Source organism: Sciurus vulgaris, assembly GCF_902686455.1.
Source record: "Sciurus vulgaris genome assembly, chromosome: 13".
Classification (NCBI taxonomy): domain Eukaryota; kingdom Metazoa; phylum Chordata; class Mammalia; order Rodentia; family Sciuridae; genus Sciurus; species Sciurus vulgaris.
Genome location: NC_136474.1, coordinates 54,453,490 through 54,470,778, shown reverse-complemented (window position 1 = coordinate 54,470,778; position 17,289 = coordinate 54,453,490). Strand labels below are relative to the sequence as shown.

Sequence of the window (17,289 nt, the reverse complement as noted above, 5' to 3'; positions counted from 1 at the left end):
GCCGCAGCGACAGCTGCGCGGGACGGAGCCGCGGCGGTAGCAGCGGTGCCGGTTTTCGGCGTCACCCCTGCGCGGCCGAGGCCGGAGAACAGTCTCCAACTAGCCGGGGGACAGGAAAGGGGAGCCAAAAAGAGGCCCTCGGTCCCCACGCAGAGGCAAGGGCAGCGGGATCGCTGCCCTTTGTGGGCAAAGAGCGCACGGCCCAGAGCGCCCTCCCCGCCGCGCTCTCCCCCGCATCTTCGTCGCACTGAGCGGCCCTGGAGAGGAGAGCCGGAGGAAGCAAAACCACGAGCCCGAAACCTCGCGTTGAGGAGCTCCTGGGGAGCGCCATCCGCTCCACTTCCACCTCCGCATCCAACACCGGCCAAGGTCCCCGCCGCTGCATCCCTAGCGGCTTCCGCTGCGCGCCGGGCCGGAGCGGAGCTGCCTGCGCTGCCACCGCGGCCGCCTACACACACACACACACACACACACACACACACACACACACACACACCGCTCTCTCTCACACACACACACACACATTCGTGCGCACACACACTCACACGCACCCCCGCCCTTCTCCCCATCTCTCGGTCTGTTTTATTACTCCTGGTGCGAGTCCCGCGGACTCCGCGGCCCGCTATTTGTCATCAGCTCGCTCTCCATTGGCGGGGAGAGGAGAGCAGCGGAGAAGGGGGTGGGGTGGGGAGGGGAAGGGAAGGGGGTGGAAACTGCCTGGAGCCGTCTCTCCGCGCCGCTGTTGGTGCTGCCGCTGCCTCCGCCGCCGCCTCCGGCTCCTCGCTCGGCCCCTCTCCGCCTCCATGTGCCGGATAGCGGGAGCGCCGCGGACCCTGCTGCCGCTGCTGGCGGCCCTGCTTCAGGTACGCGGCGGTCCCCGCGGGTCGGGCTGCGGGCGGGGTGGGGAGGGCGGCGCCGGGTCCCTTTGTTCCCCGCGCTGCTGCGGGGCCGGGCTGCGCACCCGGGAAGGGAGGTGCCGCACCGCGCGGCCGGGAACTGCGCAGGCACGAGGCTCCGGCCGGGTGCAGGGGCAGGGCTGCCGGGGCCAGCTGGTCTTATGCGCCTCCTCTGGCAGGGCTGGCGGGGGTCGATCGCGGGCCCCCTTTGCTTTTCCTTCGGGGCCAGGAGAGCTTCTGCGGGATGTCCCCAGGCAGCCCAAGCGTGAGGCAGGATAACTCCCAGGTTTTGCAGTCTTCTGTGCTTCTCACCCCTCGCATTGCACTTTGCTCGAAATCTTTCTTCCTTCAGGGACGGGTCGCGAGTTTGCAATAGGAATTCTCACTCTGGTGTCTTAGTTACGGGACTTGCTTTTACCCCACCCCACCCTGGCACCCGCGCGCAGCCTGGTGCCTAAGGGCTCTGCTGTCCTATTGTCTTTACCCCAACCTCTTTTTCTTTTTCTTCTTTTGCCCCCACAATTCTCTGTGTTGGTCCACCTGGAAAGAAAGCCTCGTCCCCGACCCCCGAGGAGTGTTTGCGGGCCGGCGCCTTAGCACCCAGACCCCGGACCCGCACACGGGTAGCGGGCGGAGTGGGGCGAAGTTCGGTTACGTGGGTACTATTTCTCTAGCTCCGTCCGGATGCCTCTGCCTTGCGTGTGTCCCGGGGACGCACAGCTTGGGGCTTTCCGCACTTTTCATACTCTTGAGAGCGCCGCCGAGCCTTTTCATTGACTGTACTGGAAGGCTTCTCCGCGGCAGGAAGCACCTGCTCCAGGCAGGTCGCAGGTTCCCTTGACACTCCGCGGCTCTGGCCCCGAGCCCGGCCTGCTGCCTAACTTTTTCGAGGGGTCCGGCCAGATCGTGTCCCCCGCCAACCCCCTACCAGCCGCGAGGCGGATCCCGGGAGGACACTCTTTTCAGTCTCGGCCTCGACCATCCTGCAGGGCGGGGGCTATGTTGGGGTCTCTTGTTTGCCCTCCTCTGCAGTGGAGGCCGGAGGAGGCTGAAGGAGAGGGGTGTGTCCATCCTCGCAGCGGGTCAGGGAAATCTGCCCTAGAGCCCCCTGCGCGCAGCCATCTGGGGGAGGCGGTGGCCTGGCGGGTGGCAGCCCATACAAGTGCGGGCGCGGCTCGGAAGTGCTACTGCGCGGGGTTGGGGGCGGGAGTGGGAGGTGGGGACAGATGGTGCGGATCGCCCCCTTCTTGGTCTTCCTGGGTCAGGGGCTGGCTCGCCCGGGCCGCCGGGGACCCGCGGGCGTAGTGTTGGGACAGGAACGGCGCCCGCGGTCTCTGGAGCTTTCTCCCACCGCCCCCTAGAGGGGTGTGGGCCGCGGCCGCGCTGAGCCCTGTCCATGGTGCGCCATGGTGCGGCTCGCCAGGCCCTGCCCCACTCCGCTCTCTGCCTCTGGAGTCCTGCTCTTCCACTTTGCAGCTCGGCTTTCCCTAGCGCCCGCTCCTAGGCCGCAGGGTCCGATCCTTCCTTTCCCCAGTCTTGGGTTTCTCCTTTTGTTCCTTGGTCTCCTGCTGGTCTTTCTCTCCCCGCTTCCCCCACTCGACAATCTCCATCTCCCCCTTCCCTCCACTCCCTCTGACTCTGACTCTGGGATTTTAGAACTATTAGACCAGACATTTTTGGCCTCTGCAGTTTTGGGGAGTGGATGGGAATTTTTTTTTTTTTTTTTCTAACTTGGAGGAGGAGACCTGCCAGTCACTTGCTAACAAAAGTACCTCCTGTTATAAAACCGCCCTTTATTCTTCCAGCGCACACTCCTCATTCTTTCACCTACTGTCATTTCATTTATTGTTTCTTCTTTAAAAAAAAATGAGATTTTTTGAAAGAGGTTAAGCTGCAGGGGAAGAAAAAAAGAAGTGTTACTTCAGAATGTTTTAAGTTAAAGGGAAGGCAAGACAAAGTTGAGAATCCTATGTGTATCATATTTCTCTTTAACAAAGGAGATATCATAAATCAAGAAAGGGTTACTTTAGAAAACTATTTTTCATACATAATTGAGTGATCTTATTTATTCGTAGACAACAGATCTTGAGTGTGAATCCAGCAGTACATGGTTATTTTCACAAAGTTTTATCCAAGTGTAAGTTCTTATTGAATACTGTGCAGTGAAGTTAGGGTGGGAGGTATTTATTAGTCATTAGTACCATGGAAAGTCAAAATGTAGAGCAATCTCAATTCCTCTTTTAGTTATCTGCCTTGAAGTCAGGTGTGAATTTTGGACGTAATTTTTTCTTTAAGCATTTTAAAAATACTGCATGTAAACGTTAGAAAATAGGCTTATCTTTTCCCATGCATATTCCTTCTGGGTTTCTTCTATGCTGATGTTGACTTTTATAAATTTTCACAAGGATATTGTAGCTTGGTTAAGTCTCTTGTCAGTCTTCTAATTCATGAGTGCAGGGTGAGCAGTAACATTGAATGACTTGAAAGATCATTAAGAATGGAGACAGGAGAGTTTATGTAAGGTGAGTTTGGGGGTTAAGTGCTCCATGTGTTTTGTACAACTGAGATTAGAAATGACTTTAATCTAACAGTCTGCTTTATACAGGAGCACCACAAAGATCTATCTGCAAGGTGAACGTGCTTCCTCTATGATCATCTGCTATTAAAGTCTAGCTTTCTTCAGTCCAGAGGAAGCAGCCAAGAGTTGCAGAAAAGAGAATGGGGAAGTTATTAGTGTAGATTCAGAACTAGCTTTTTTTTTCCCTCAGACAAGTTAAACATACTTGAATGTTTAGAGGACTGTGCTTTTGTTAACTGAAGTGTCCATGATCCTTGTTTTACTTTGAGAGATTCTTTATTAGTTAATTGTTAATCTAGATTCATAATTCTAGTCAATTTTACATTTGATATTCAGCTTCAAGCTTTTCTGTGTTCTTCCTCAGCTTAACTTATTACCATTGTTCTTTACATTAAAAAAGATTTTGAACATTAAACTTCACTGGCTACATGATAAAACTTTATATGACAGTTATGATTAGCTTTCCTTTCACCTTGTACATATGATTTTCACATCCTTACATAGGTTTATCATTAGAGAAAAAAAATCAATTTTACTTCTACTACTGACCCAGTAATTAATAGATTAGAAACTTGTTTTGTTTTTCTAGTTCACATCTTAATTGCTTAGCCCATTGTTCTAATGTAAATATACTTGAATGGGGTTTGAGACAAGAGTGTTCATAGAAATTTTAGATTCTTAATCTTTTATAAGCCCTAGTTTCGATTCTTGTGAGGCCCCTGAAAAAAAGATGCAAAAACCATATGTATTTTCCACCTGTTACATGCAGACTATAAAGAGATTGCTATTAGACATAGGGAACACATAAAAAAGAAAAGCTTTATTTCAGGATGTGAAAATATGAAACTGAGTAATCATTTGAAATACAAAACGTACTTATTCTCAGTGCTCATATTTGTTTTTCATCTGTCTCTATAACTTAAGTTGTGAAAGTAAGAAGAATTAACTTAGTTTGTTTTCACAGTTTATATAGAACATAGTTATGTATATCTTTGGAACTTTCTTATCTTGGGGTATTATTATTCCTAATAGGTGGTCCAGTACATCCTAATAGGTGGTCCAGTACAAATGCACTTGGTGTGATTTGAGAAATGATAATTAGCATATTCTAAAATATTTTATGGGCATATTTTAACAGATGAATATACACACACACAGTCTTCAAAAACAAGTTCAGAATATACAGAGTATACTTTTTGATTTTTGTACTTGCATGGAAGTCTGCCCTGACTTTCTTCCAAAAATTCAAAATGAGACTTTAAGAGGAAATTCTTTTTTAATATTTTCAAATTTTGCATATAGATAAATCTTTCTGGAAGATTGTTTTGGTGACAATATATTGCAACAAATCATCCTTAATTTTCTTTTTCATTAAAAATTTTCAATTCTTAAAATCTGTTGTGCCTCATTAAGCTTTAGGGTTATTAATCGGAAAATGTCAAGACTTAAAGCAATAGTTAATCATGCTTTAAAATGCTGCTGCTTCTTTTTCTTTTTTAATCCTAAGTGACTCAGATCCCCATCCTGTTTTCAAGGGGATATTCTCAAGTTAGAAGAGTGATTTTTCAAGGAAAATCAGAGCTGTTATTTAAGAAGTGTAGTGTTTGTATATACATGCTACCATTTTTGCCCAAGTTAACATTATTCAAATTTGTTCTTTTGGCTCAAATACAAAAAGTAATCAAGTTTAAGCATTTCTCAGACTTGGCAGTGAATTTTATCAATCATTTAAAAGTATGATGGATTTGAAATTTGGATTTTTTCATTTAATAAGTATTTTATATCTGTCATCAGTCCACCTTCTAGAAATTAAGTATATTCAGGTTGGGTAAAGAACTATAAATTGAAATATAATTTGTAGCAACAAGTCATAATGCCTCATGTTTCTGTGTTTTTCCTACTAAAATTGTATTTTTAAGTTTTTAAGAAATTATATCCATTTAAGCAACTGCTAATCTTTATGTTTAGTGAGATATCATAAAACATTTTAATTAAACAACCACTTTATGCTGGAGAAGAGGCATATATGAATTAATATTTTAGTAAGAGCTATATCATATATATTTAATAGCTATATCATATATATATATATATATACACATATATATAAAGTGTTAGGCTTAGAGTAGGCAAAATAAAGTGAATTCAGAAGATAAATGGGACCTTTTGAAAGATGAATTTAAAGATCATGACTTATGTTAGAGTTTGTTTTTAAAGGAAATTTAGGTTACACGTAAGTAGTCTTGCTCAGTTTCTTCTTCTTTGTTAATCTTAAGTACTCATTCTACTTCCTTATGTGATCTTCCTTATATGTAGGCCACTTCAGAATATACAGGCCCCATGAGAATAGATGAAATAACATCATTCAGAGCTCTTGGGTTGTATGTGTATGTAGGTGTGTGCGCACGTGTGTGTGTGTGTGTGTGTGTATTTAATGTTGAGGGATGCTTTCTACATATGTGTCTCCTGCAACATTCAGTACAGTTTGACATGAGTCAACACTTAATTATTTTGTGTGTGTGATGACATGTGGGTTGGGCATAATGAATTAACTGGTGCAAATGAGCTGCACTTATAGTTTCAAGGGCAAGAGCTAGTGTAAAGGGTGGGAAGCCCGGGTTTCTAATCTGGTGCTAATGGAATCTCCTCTCTTAAACTCCTGTGACCTCATTTTCCTCAACAGTAAAATCTTGGTCCTGGTAAAATTAGCTGGTCTTTAATGGATTTTCCAGTTTTCTGTGATTTGGGAGTTGTCTGAAAATATCTCAAATATCTCTTCAAAAAATTTGTAATTTTCAAATTAAATTTGTAATTTTCACTTAAAATGTAAGGATTTTCAGAGGAGTAGAAAGTGATTTTTTGAAGGCTTCTTAACAATTAATAATAGTTTATTATACACAGTGGGTTAAAAATCATCTGCGTATTCATGTTCTTTTACATTTAAATTTTCTGCATTAACTGTGCTGCTTTTACTGGTGAAAGTTAAACTATTGGGGGGAAGGGAAATAGATTTAAAGAAAATAATGTTACTGAGAATAGAAATTACTTATCTTATTTCTTTTATGCTCCATGTTGAGAGAAGATAGCCTCCATAGAATCCATTGAATTGAGTGAAATGGTCAGCAATAAATCTATCACCCCTTGTCCTAGTCCTTCTCTAGTTACTTTTCTACAGGTATTCCTGTGGAAAATATTTATGGAGGCATTATTTCTGATTACAAGATTGGATTAGTTCATTACTAAATGTCCATCAGTTAGAAATGATTTAATAAATTACGGTGTAACATTCAGCCAGATTTGAGAACTCCTACTGAATGGCACATTTAGATTTACTACTTTGGCTTCAAGAAGATGATTATGAAATCACTCCATGTTTGCAGAATAGTTGCGCACCTGGAAAAGCTACACAGGGGGCCAGCCAAAATAATCACTGCGATTTCAGGCTTCTGAATGTCAACCAACTGGATAAAACCACAGATAATCAGATGTAATTGAAGAATAGAAAATGAAGAAGAGTATAAGTAAGCTGAAGATGGCCTAAACTATCATTAGAACACTCCGAAGTTAATCTAGAAGAACCAGTAGTAGGCTGGACTCTTTAAGTAGGTTCAAAGGAAGATAGGCTGAATAATGGATAAGTTTCCATGTTGACCTCTTGGAAGGACCATATTGTACTTTCTGTGCCTGGGGGATTTTGTTTTTTCATTAAACCATTGTGATATTTCTTATAGTTCTCCTGGCTGATCACTTGGGGGGGAATATGTTATTTTTATTTATTCTCATGGTGTATGTGTAGTCTGATGTGGCTCTTACCAGCATCTGGAACTTGAGATACAGAAGAATAGTTAGAATAGGAACAGATATTCTGGTCTAGTGACTGCCTTGATTTTCAAGTAAACAATTCAACTTGGAGTTTTCCAAGTAGAGAATTAAGAGAATTCGTTATGTAATATTTTTAAAACAGCTTGAGTTACTTAAAAGGAGGTGCTATTATAAATATAATATGACATGCATAATAAAGTAACTTGGAGAGATGCTTGATCCATGATCTGTTCTAAAGTTTTTGTTCACAAAATATGCATGCATAGCACTAGAAAGAAGGAAGAAAAGAGGAAGGTAGGAAGGCAGGCAGGCTGCTTAGTAGTGCTCTTGCATACTACTACATATTGTAGTTAAAATTTCAACATTAGTGTTTGTGCTAATTTTTAAAAAAAAATTACTTGGCCCTCATAACTTAAAACATTTATATCCTGATTCTCTGCTCATTCCAATGAATTATTTAATGTTTTGGTGGATGAGGAATTGTTTAAAAATAAAAAATTAAAAGAAGCATAAATTGGAATCTTTACTGTTCCAGCAATTTGGGAATTGAAAAGTCAAATGACTACTCTTTCCTCATTATTAAAGTAAAATTTGAGTTTTATTCAACTTCTTTTTTCCTTTTTCCATACTAGAGTCTTGGTAAGTTGCTTAAGTCTTTCTTTGCTAAATTGCTGAGACTGGCTTTGAACTTGTGATCCTCCTGCCTTAGTTCCCTGAGCTGCTAGGATTACAGGCCTGTGCCACCATGTTGTACCTGGTTTTCAACTTTCTTTTACATCAGATACTGGACTTCAATGTTTTTAATTTTTAGTAAGGGTTGTAAGGACTGCCATTTTAATTATTTTTCCCACATTTGCAGTTTTACAGCATTTCCCAGTGTATTTTGTATTTAGTAGTTATAATAAGCCATTTGAATAATTCAGAAGAGCACATATATCAGAAACCATTGAAATTTTAGATATTTGCTACCACTTCAGAACATTTTTAAAATTATTAGTATTCAATCTTAAAAATTAAGTATATTTAATTTCATGTTATTTCAGTTCATTATTTCTGTAACCCTCTAAGATAGATGGTTTTATTTCTGTCTTAGAGATGGTGAAACTGGAACTGAGTCAGTTTGGAAATTCATAATACACCCGCATCTGTCACAGTAAAGCTGAACTCGACTCCAGAGCACATGATTCTCCCTCTTCATCACGCGACAGCCCTTTTTATCTACTACTTAGGGAAGAATATCACACGAACGTTTTCAGTTCCTTTCTACTGAGTTGGTTATTTTATTTTCTATAGTTAACTCTTGAGTTACACTCTCTATTTAATCTTGACCTTACATACTTTGCTTTCTTCTGGTATTTGAAACCAAAATGTAATGCTTAAGATGTTCATTCACCTTTTATAATTTCTTTTGGAAAAAGAAAAAACAAAATGAACATTTTTCAAAGTTTTCAAATTGTGTTGATCAACAAGTAATATGATGAGAAGTGCTCAAAAATAAATTTGTTATTTTGTGCAGTACTAGGGATTGAACCCAGGGTCACTCTATCACTGAAGTACACCTTCAGCCCTTTTATTTTATTTATTTATAGACAAAGTCTCCCTCAGTTTGTGAGTCTGGCCTTGAGCTTGAGATCCTTCTGCCTCAGCCTCTGAGTAGCTGAAATTATAGGCATGTACCACTGTGCCCAGCTTAAAAAAAAAATATGTGTATATATTTGTGAATCCACAAACTGATGCTACTCTCTAAGAGCTTATAAACTCTTGGTCTATAGACCATGTTTTTCTTTTGAAAATGTTTTTTCCATATTCTCAACTGTGAAAATAAATTCAGGCGACTCCATCACCAATTTTTGAAATGTGTTTATGTTGAATGGCACATTTTCCATGTTTGATTATTTTGAATTACCTTGTTTTCCCCCCAAATGAAGTTTTTTGGTATCTTAAAATATGTATGTCTGTATCTCAACAGGATTTACTGCAAATAGTGAATATTTCCTGTGAATATTCTGTGGAGTAACTGGGTAACAGGCACTGATTTGTTTGCTGTGGAGAAAGCTTAGAACTGTTTTATTTGTAACTTGACCTGTTGTGGATGGGTGGATACACTTGACTTGTCTGTAATCTTGCCCAAAATGTTTATTAAGTTGGTTGGGAAGCTATTAAGTGAAACCTAAAAAAAAAAAAAAAAAAAAAAAATTTATTTTATTAAGTTAAAAGAGGATGTAATCCATGCCTGCTTAACATAAATCTTTCATAAAGTAGAGATTGTGAACACTTTTTTTTTTTTTTTTTTTTTTTTTTTGCCTTTTGTTGTCTTAATCGGTTAACACAAAGGTTCAAAGTCTGAAGTTCATTCTTTGTGACTTTCTGGTTCAGTAAATAAAATTTGTTGTGTATAGCCAAAATATTGGCTTTTTGTAGCTTCTTGACATCCACCCTTGATAGAAGCTATTTGGTATCAACATCTCAAAGATTGGGTTCTAATATCTTGCTGCCTCATTTAATGGAATTCATAATTCAGATTACACATACACATGCAAGCACACACACATTTATTTTATGGAAACATCAGATGCATTTCAGGAAATTGCACATATAAATGGACATTCTGCTAAATGTACTGAAGAAACTGTTTAATCAGCATTGCATGAGAATACCTTTACCAACAACCTAGGAACACCTCTTTCCAACTTATAGCCATCCGCCAATAATAACTATTTACTTGATTTCTAACAACATAGATTTTTGTTGCTTTTTCTTGTAATTATGAAATCATACACCATAGTGTTTTATATCAGGTATCTTCCACGTAATGCATAAAATCATATATTTATGTCATGTATATTTGTAGTCGTCTCAAAATTAAGAAAGATTCATGGGCACTGTAGAAATATCTGGGAAGTTAAGGAAGTTGGAAATTGATAATAAAAAAGATAAATCGTTTCATTGCAGCTAAAGATCACTTGTACATTGATGGTATCCAGATGCTAACACCTTTTGTGTGTTTTCCTATTCAGATATTTTTTTCTGTAGTCTGGTAATTGGCCAATATTGCTGAAGTCAAGAGCCAAAGATATTTGGAATTACAGCCTTTCTTGCCCTTGCATTTATCAGAAGGAGGGCAGAAGCAAAGCACTAAATATCTTTCTCTTCATAAGTTTCCATGCAGTAGACTTGGGTGTTAACAGATCCTAATCTTTTTATGATGCTTCTTAATACCTTCTCTGAGCTTCCTGGTGACCCACTTTTCAGCAAGGCCCTACCCCGTTTTTTATTCAGGCTTTTAATTTTAAAAAGCTTACATGAAGGAGTTTATAATGCCTCACACTGCTAGTTTTCTGACTTTTCAGCATACATTTGGATACAGTTGACCCTCTTTTGCATTTGTGTAGCTTTTTTAAAGATCTGGGAGTGAGCCAAGTGTAATGGTGCACATCTATAGTCCAGAGACATGGGAGGCCAAGACTGGAGGATCACAGATTCAAGGCCAGCCACAGCAACTTAGTGAGACCCTGTCTCAAAACAGAAAAAAAAAAAAAAAATAAACTGGTGATGAAGCTCAGTGGTAAAGCACCCCTAGGTTGAATCCCCATTAGACCCCTCCAGAGTGGGGAATAAAAACAAAGATCTGAGAGGCTGGGAGGGTTGCAGAGTGATCATTCTTGTTCAAAGTTTTTTTTTTTTTTTTTTTTTTTTTCCCAGTACTGGGTATTGCTCAGGGCCTTGCTAAGTTGCTGAGGCTGACTTTGAATGTGCAGTCCTCCTGCCTCAGCCTCCCAAGCTGCTGGGATTACAGTTGTGCACCACCATGCCAACAAAGATCCTTCCTTCTTAAGGCCTTTCCGTTTATAATAGGTCCATGTTAGGTCTAGAATGTAGATGGAGGAGTCTGTGCACAGTGATGAAGACTAAGAAATTAAATTCCATAGTTAGTTGCCCATCAGGGGTTTGTTTGCATTAGGGAAGCTCTAATTTATTTATGTTTTTACATGTGTAGACTTTTTTTTTTACTATATTTAAGACGATTGTACTCTTGTGGACTTAGCTTATTGATACATAATTTGTATTTAACCTATTTAGCCCTTACACATTTTTTATGTTTTTTTTAACCATAGGAGTAATTGTTTATATATAGTGTGTATGTTTTTAATATTAAATATTATTTACAGTTCTGTATTCTCTGACAAATAAATAAAAATCTTTAGGGACAAATATAACCATTGATATAATTTGTAAGTTGATTTTAGTAATTTGTAAATGAAACTGAGTTAAATACATAGTTTGGTTTATGATCTTTCCCTTTATTTGAGATCTTCTTGATGGGACTTTGTTTAAAAGGGAAATTGTGGTATATTTAAATGTAGATAATAATGGATTATTCTGCAGATTATATATAATATTTTAAGATAGAAAATAAAAGAATTTTTGAAAACTGGTTAGTTTTTTACTGTATTTGCATATGTAATGGATATTGCCAAGATTTCAATTTCTTATTTTCTTTAATCTCAATTCTTCATAATTAAAATAAACATATATATATAATATATATATATATGATTTTTTTTTCTGGAATACTACTCTAGTAGGTGAGCCAAGATATAAATTAACAGCTTTCTGAAACTTCATGCTATGTCAGATTTTACTTACCTATTTATATTTTCACATTTAGATATTTTACTTCCCTGAAATTTGATTGTGGTGTGAAATGGAGGGGTCTTCTTTTCCCTCCAGGATTATATATGTATGTATAAAACATGCATGCACATAACATCATACTTATCCTCATTGGTCAAATAAAATTTCTGTTTTTCTGAACTGAAAGACTTCCTTTATCAAGCATAACATTTCTACATGTTTTGGGATCTCTTTCTTTCTTCTGTCTTCAGTTACCCTGATGTGAAGGCCTAGAAAGGCAGCATGGTATAGTGGTTAAGAAAGAGGACCCTGGAGTTAAGATCCTACATTGTTTCCCTGGCTCCGACCCCTATTTGTTGTGTGAATGTTGTCAACCTATTAGACATTTCTGTCTCTTAGTATGCCCATTTATGAAGTGGGGATAATCAGTACTACTGTGGGGTTACTGTGACGAGTAAATGGTTCTACGTGTGTATAGAAAAGTGCCTTCATGCAGTGAGTGACATGTTAGATCTTTGAAAATTTGGAAACCTAGTCATTACCATTGTTTTACACAAACATAGTCAAGGGAAAATGTAATTATTTGGGTAAGTTTGAGCATTTAACATGTGCAAGGCTTTGCTCTATGTTCAGTGTTATAGCTGGATGACTTACGTTCCGCGTGGATGATCTACCACCAGTGTTCCTTGGACCACCCTTAGAAACCAAAATTGAAAGGCACATATTTTAACAATCCTCCTTAAATTAACAGAGGTTATCTAGGCTGATACAATGCTAACATCTTTATAATTAGGGAAAAGGATTTGTGTATATGCAGGGTTATTCTGCTAGTGATTGGATTTGGAAGTAGCAGGCAGTTGGGCAGGGAGTGTTCTGGTGTCTACTCCTAGATCTCTTCCTTCTTTGATTTAATTATTGAATATTCTGGTACGGACTCATGCATACATGTAGACATGTGAGTGTATGATTGTATTGAGACTAACCTGGAACCAGAGTTACTGAATCTCTGAATACATTTAACATGACATTGAGGACCCCATAGAGGAGAGGGTTGAGTGTGATGTTACCATATTGGATGGTATCAGCAGCATCTGCAAAAAGTGAAGGTGGAGTCATCGTTCTTATAGATGCTGATAATTTATTGACAAAATTAAGTGCAGAAAATGTTGCTTTTAGCTTTGTATAATTCTTCCCAGGTCCATCAACAATAAACCAAATAAGAAAGCTGTACCATTTGTAGCACACCCAGGTCCATCAACAATAAACCAAATAAGAAAGCTGTACCATCTCTGTAGCAAGCAACGCTCTTTCTACATTAGAAAAATGAACGAATTATAGCTACATGACTAGGCTGAATAAATCTTACAGACATAATGCTGAACAGAAAGAGTAAATCACAGAAAAATGTGATTAATAATAATAATATTATTATTAATAATAGCTATTATTTTTGCCATATTCCTATGTTCTAGGCACCGTTCTAAGCATATAAGTGTGTATCAATTTATTTAATTCTCAAATACATCATACCCATTTTATATATGAGGACATCAAACTTGGATGGGTTAGCTCACATGTCCACGTTTTGCACTCCTGGGTTTAATGTGCATTTGAATTCAAGTTAAAAGAAAAAAAAGCTAAAGTAAATTAACACATATTTCTATTTTTTTTGTATATTCTAAGTTAACCCTTTTAAAAAAACTTTTATTTGAAATATAGTACAGTAAAGGAATATATAAAGCATATGTGTACACTTGAAAATAATGTATATAAATACATCTGTATTAACTACTAGCCAGTTGAAGAAAAGTTCCCAGAATATTGCTCCCATTTCCCTTCTTCCTCCCAGAGATAACTACTATCCTGATTTTTCTAATATTTATTCATTGCTTTCTTTTATAGCTTCATCATCTATGTATATAATTCTTTAAATATGTAGATATAGAGAAATGTCATATATGTATGTATCTCATGCATAGAAGTATAAACATGTCATGCACGTGTGTGTATGTGTATATAATCATACATTTTTCTGTGATTTACTCTTTCTGTTCAGCATTATGTCTGTAAGATTTATTCAGCCTAGTCACGTAGCTATAATTCGTTCATTTTCGTAATGTAGAAAGACCGTTGCTTGCTACAGAGATGGTACAGCTTTCTTATTTGGTTTATTGTTGATGGACCTGGGTGTGTAATTTCAGATTTCCGCTGCTATCAACATTCCTATACATGCCACCTGGAATACCAGGAATGCCTGCAGTACTCCAGGGCTGTGTCTTTCAAACTTTAGCTTATGTAGGAATCACCAGGAAACTTGCTAAAACACACCATCCCCCTGCTGAGCTTCTGAATCAGTAAGTCCACAGTAAGTCCACATTCTTGAGCATTCCTGTGTCTGGCTCAGGTATGAGAACACTGTTCTGCTCTGTACCTGTACCTGTGAGTAGAATGGCTGGGTTGCAAGCCAAGCACATATTCATCTTTACTAGCCAGTGCAAGAGTGTTTTCTGAATTGTCCACTAGCACTTCATACATTCCTTTTCCCCATAATTTTAGATACTTGTTACAGTCAAACTAATATTTTTTGACACTCTGATGGACTGTATAGTGGTAGTTCTTTTCTTGGTTTAATTTGAATTTTTCTGTTTACTGAGTTTGAGAATGTGTTTATGTTTGTTTTGGCCTCTTCTTCCTCCATCAAGTGAACACTAGCGTCTTGAATGACGTTTATAGCGTCCCTGTAGCTTGGCCTTGCTGGCTATGCTCTTCACCTAACATCTTCAGTCATGGCTTGTATGAAGATGTTTCCAAGGATTGTGATTCTTCTTGAAAGCTAATTAAATATAGTATTTGCTTGATATGCTTAATGTGTGCCAGAACAAGCATTTTACCTGCATTGTTTCATGTAATCTAAACTCACCTATGTCCCCTGCAGATAGGAAGGTATTGTTAGAGATGGTCATTGTTATCATTATCTGCTTCACAAACATCTGAGCAGAGCCTGGTTTAAAACCACTACAGCAAAGCACACTGCTAGCTGAGAAGTGGCAGACGGCTTGAACTGAGTTACACCTTTCTGTTATTTACTCAAGGAGTTCCTTGAAAATCTGCAAAATACTAAACCCAGTGGGAGCAAGAGGATTTGGATGCTTTTTGTTTGTGTTTGAGGTGCTGCGAATGGAAGCTAGGACCTCATGCATGCTATGTTTGTGGTTCCTTCTATAAATTACTGTTCCTCCTGATCTTACAGTAGTTTGTCCCAGAACTCTGCTCACTTGGTAATCCGGGGATACATGTGACTGTCTGTTCCCAGCTCTCAGCCTCCCCACCCACTTGCAAAGTCCTGGTTGTCTGCTTGCAGGCCCTGGGCGACAAGCCAGCTTAAAGGGCTCATGGCTGTTGCCTTGCTGGTGATACAACCATGCTATTTGGCATGACTTCCTTTTAATCTTTAAGCCTTAGCCTTTGAGCACTAAGATAGTGATATTTTTATAGTTAATTTTGTTGTCTTTGAAGGGCTATTAAAAATAGTGTTTCTCATCCATCTAAATTCTGGACAAATGAGACAAAAGAATTACCAAATGAGAACAAAAATGTAACTTATTTTTTTTTATTATAACTGATAAGGACAAGGTTGGGGGATGTAGCATAGATGTTTCCAATTAATTACCCACTGTCTTCCATTTTTGACTGCAGGATTTGGACTATCCTACCTGATGTGTTGCCCTGTAAGACCTGCAGTGTAACATTATTTCAACTGATTGGCTTTAGGTTGCTCCCTGCAGAAAAGAGCTGATGAAGAGCCTGCATTCTGTATGCCCATTTTTTTTATCCAGACTCACCAAAGAGGTAGATGGAGCTCAGGGTTGTTATTGCTAGTGTAATCTCTATTACATGGTAGTAGGGAATAAAAGTGGTATGCCAATGGGCTCAGATCTTGAATTAGCCATTGAGCCCATGATTTTTAACCATCCTCTGTTGGCTCATGCAAAAGCGAGGTGACTTCTCCAAGGGTAGAGATGCACGTCCATCAAGGCAGTCTTGCTCCCAACTTCCTGATGTCTTAGAAGAGCTAACGCTTCACTTTTTAGAGTCCCAAATCCTAATGGGGTACGTGAGATGATCATAGCAATTGTCTTAACAGCCTCCAGATTTAGAAAGCAAATCAATCCCGGCTCTTGGAAGAGTTAGAGCAACCCAACTGGTTTCTAGAGCCTGTGCTACATGTTTCAGAAACCTTAGTAGAAAGAGAACCCATGATTTGATTATCTGAGGGAAGGCCTGAGAGTGGGCCAAGGAAACATTCTCTGTTTCAGCCTTTCCTGGATGCTGCAAGGTCTAAGCATCAGAGAAGATGGGTACCATGAGTCATTTCTGAACCTTGAACTCTGGTCGCAATAACCCAAATGCCATCTTTCTGAAAGAGAACGCAGTGTGCACAGGTGTTCTCCCTTCCACTCACCCAACCCAGGTCCTAAACTTGACCTCCCACTGGATATCTCTCCCAGTTGAGTTTCAGTTCACAACCAGCATATTCAGGCCTCCTTTTCTTTGAGCTGCTTGAGTCTGACAACAGTACTGGCACCAGTGTGGGCTCCATCTGTGGGTGACTGGTGACAAGCCCTCTTGGGAGTAGGTTTTTTTTTTTTTTTTGTCTCTTGCCACATTGGCTCTTTCCATGCCATTTATGAGGTTGCTTTGGCCAAAAGCAAGCCTTCTTCAACACTAGATTTCTCTTTACTTTATAAAGACCATCCAGACCACTTGGTGGGTGCTGGCCCTTGAGCCTGTGGTCAAGCCATGAAAATTCAAGATGTGCCCTTTTTCCCTCTAAATGCAGAGTGGCATTTGAAACAAAGGCAGGCCAACGCTTTGCAGCTCTTTTAGACCTGTCAGAAATAATTTACAGTGAGATTCTTGAGAGGGCTCTTGAGCTTGTTATCATTTTAAAAATTGTACATACTGTACTGCTCACTAGTCTTTAGATAGTAGATATTGAAGTTACCCTGTTTTTCTGTACCTCATTGGCCCATGCTACTTCAGGTTGGTGGCAATTCCAGAAGTCTGGAACTGCCTCAGATCCTTGCCAAGGCCAGGCTGCAGCAGCTCTTGCCCAGATCTGTGTACCACTGGCTAAGGTTACTGTGGTCCTCTTTTCCGAGACCCTTGGCCTGTGGCCTTTCCAAAAGTCCACTATTTTTGTTTGAGGCCCTACTTCTCTAACAGCCACTTTCCTGAAGAATAAACCACCCTAAGTTGTGGTCACACATAAAGATCAAAACACCCTGTGGTTTACGAATTAAAGTCTCTTGATGTTAAAAGCCACCTGCCCAACTATAAAAACCAGCCACAGTGCGC

The 17,289-nt window shown here is 39.8% G+C and overlaps 1 protein-coding gene across 1 annotated transcript in view; it reads left to right on the top strand.

Moving 5' to 3' along the window:
• The first annotated feature begins 728 nt into the window (after positions 1-728).
• CDH2 (cadherin 2) overlaps positions 729-17,289 on the top strand; it is a 214,401-nt gene continuing 197,840 nt past the window's right edge. Inside the window, exon 1 of the mRNA XM_079109462.1 lies at positions 729-863. Coding sequence (XP_078965588.1) covers positions 804-863 — 60 coding nt within the window. The 5' untranslated portion in view covers positions 729-803. The remainder of the gene's footprint in view (positions 864-17,289) is intronic.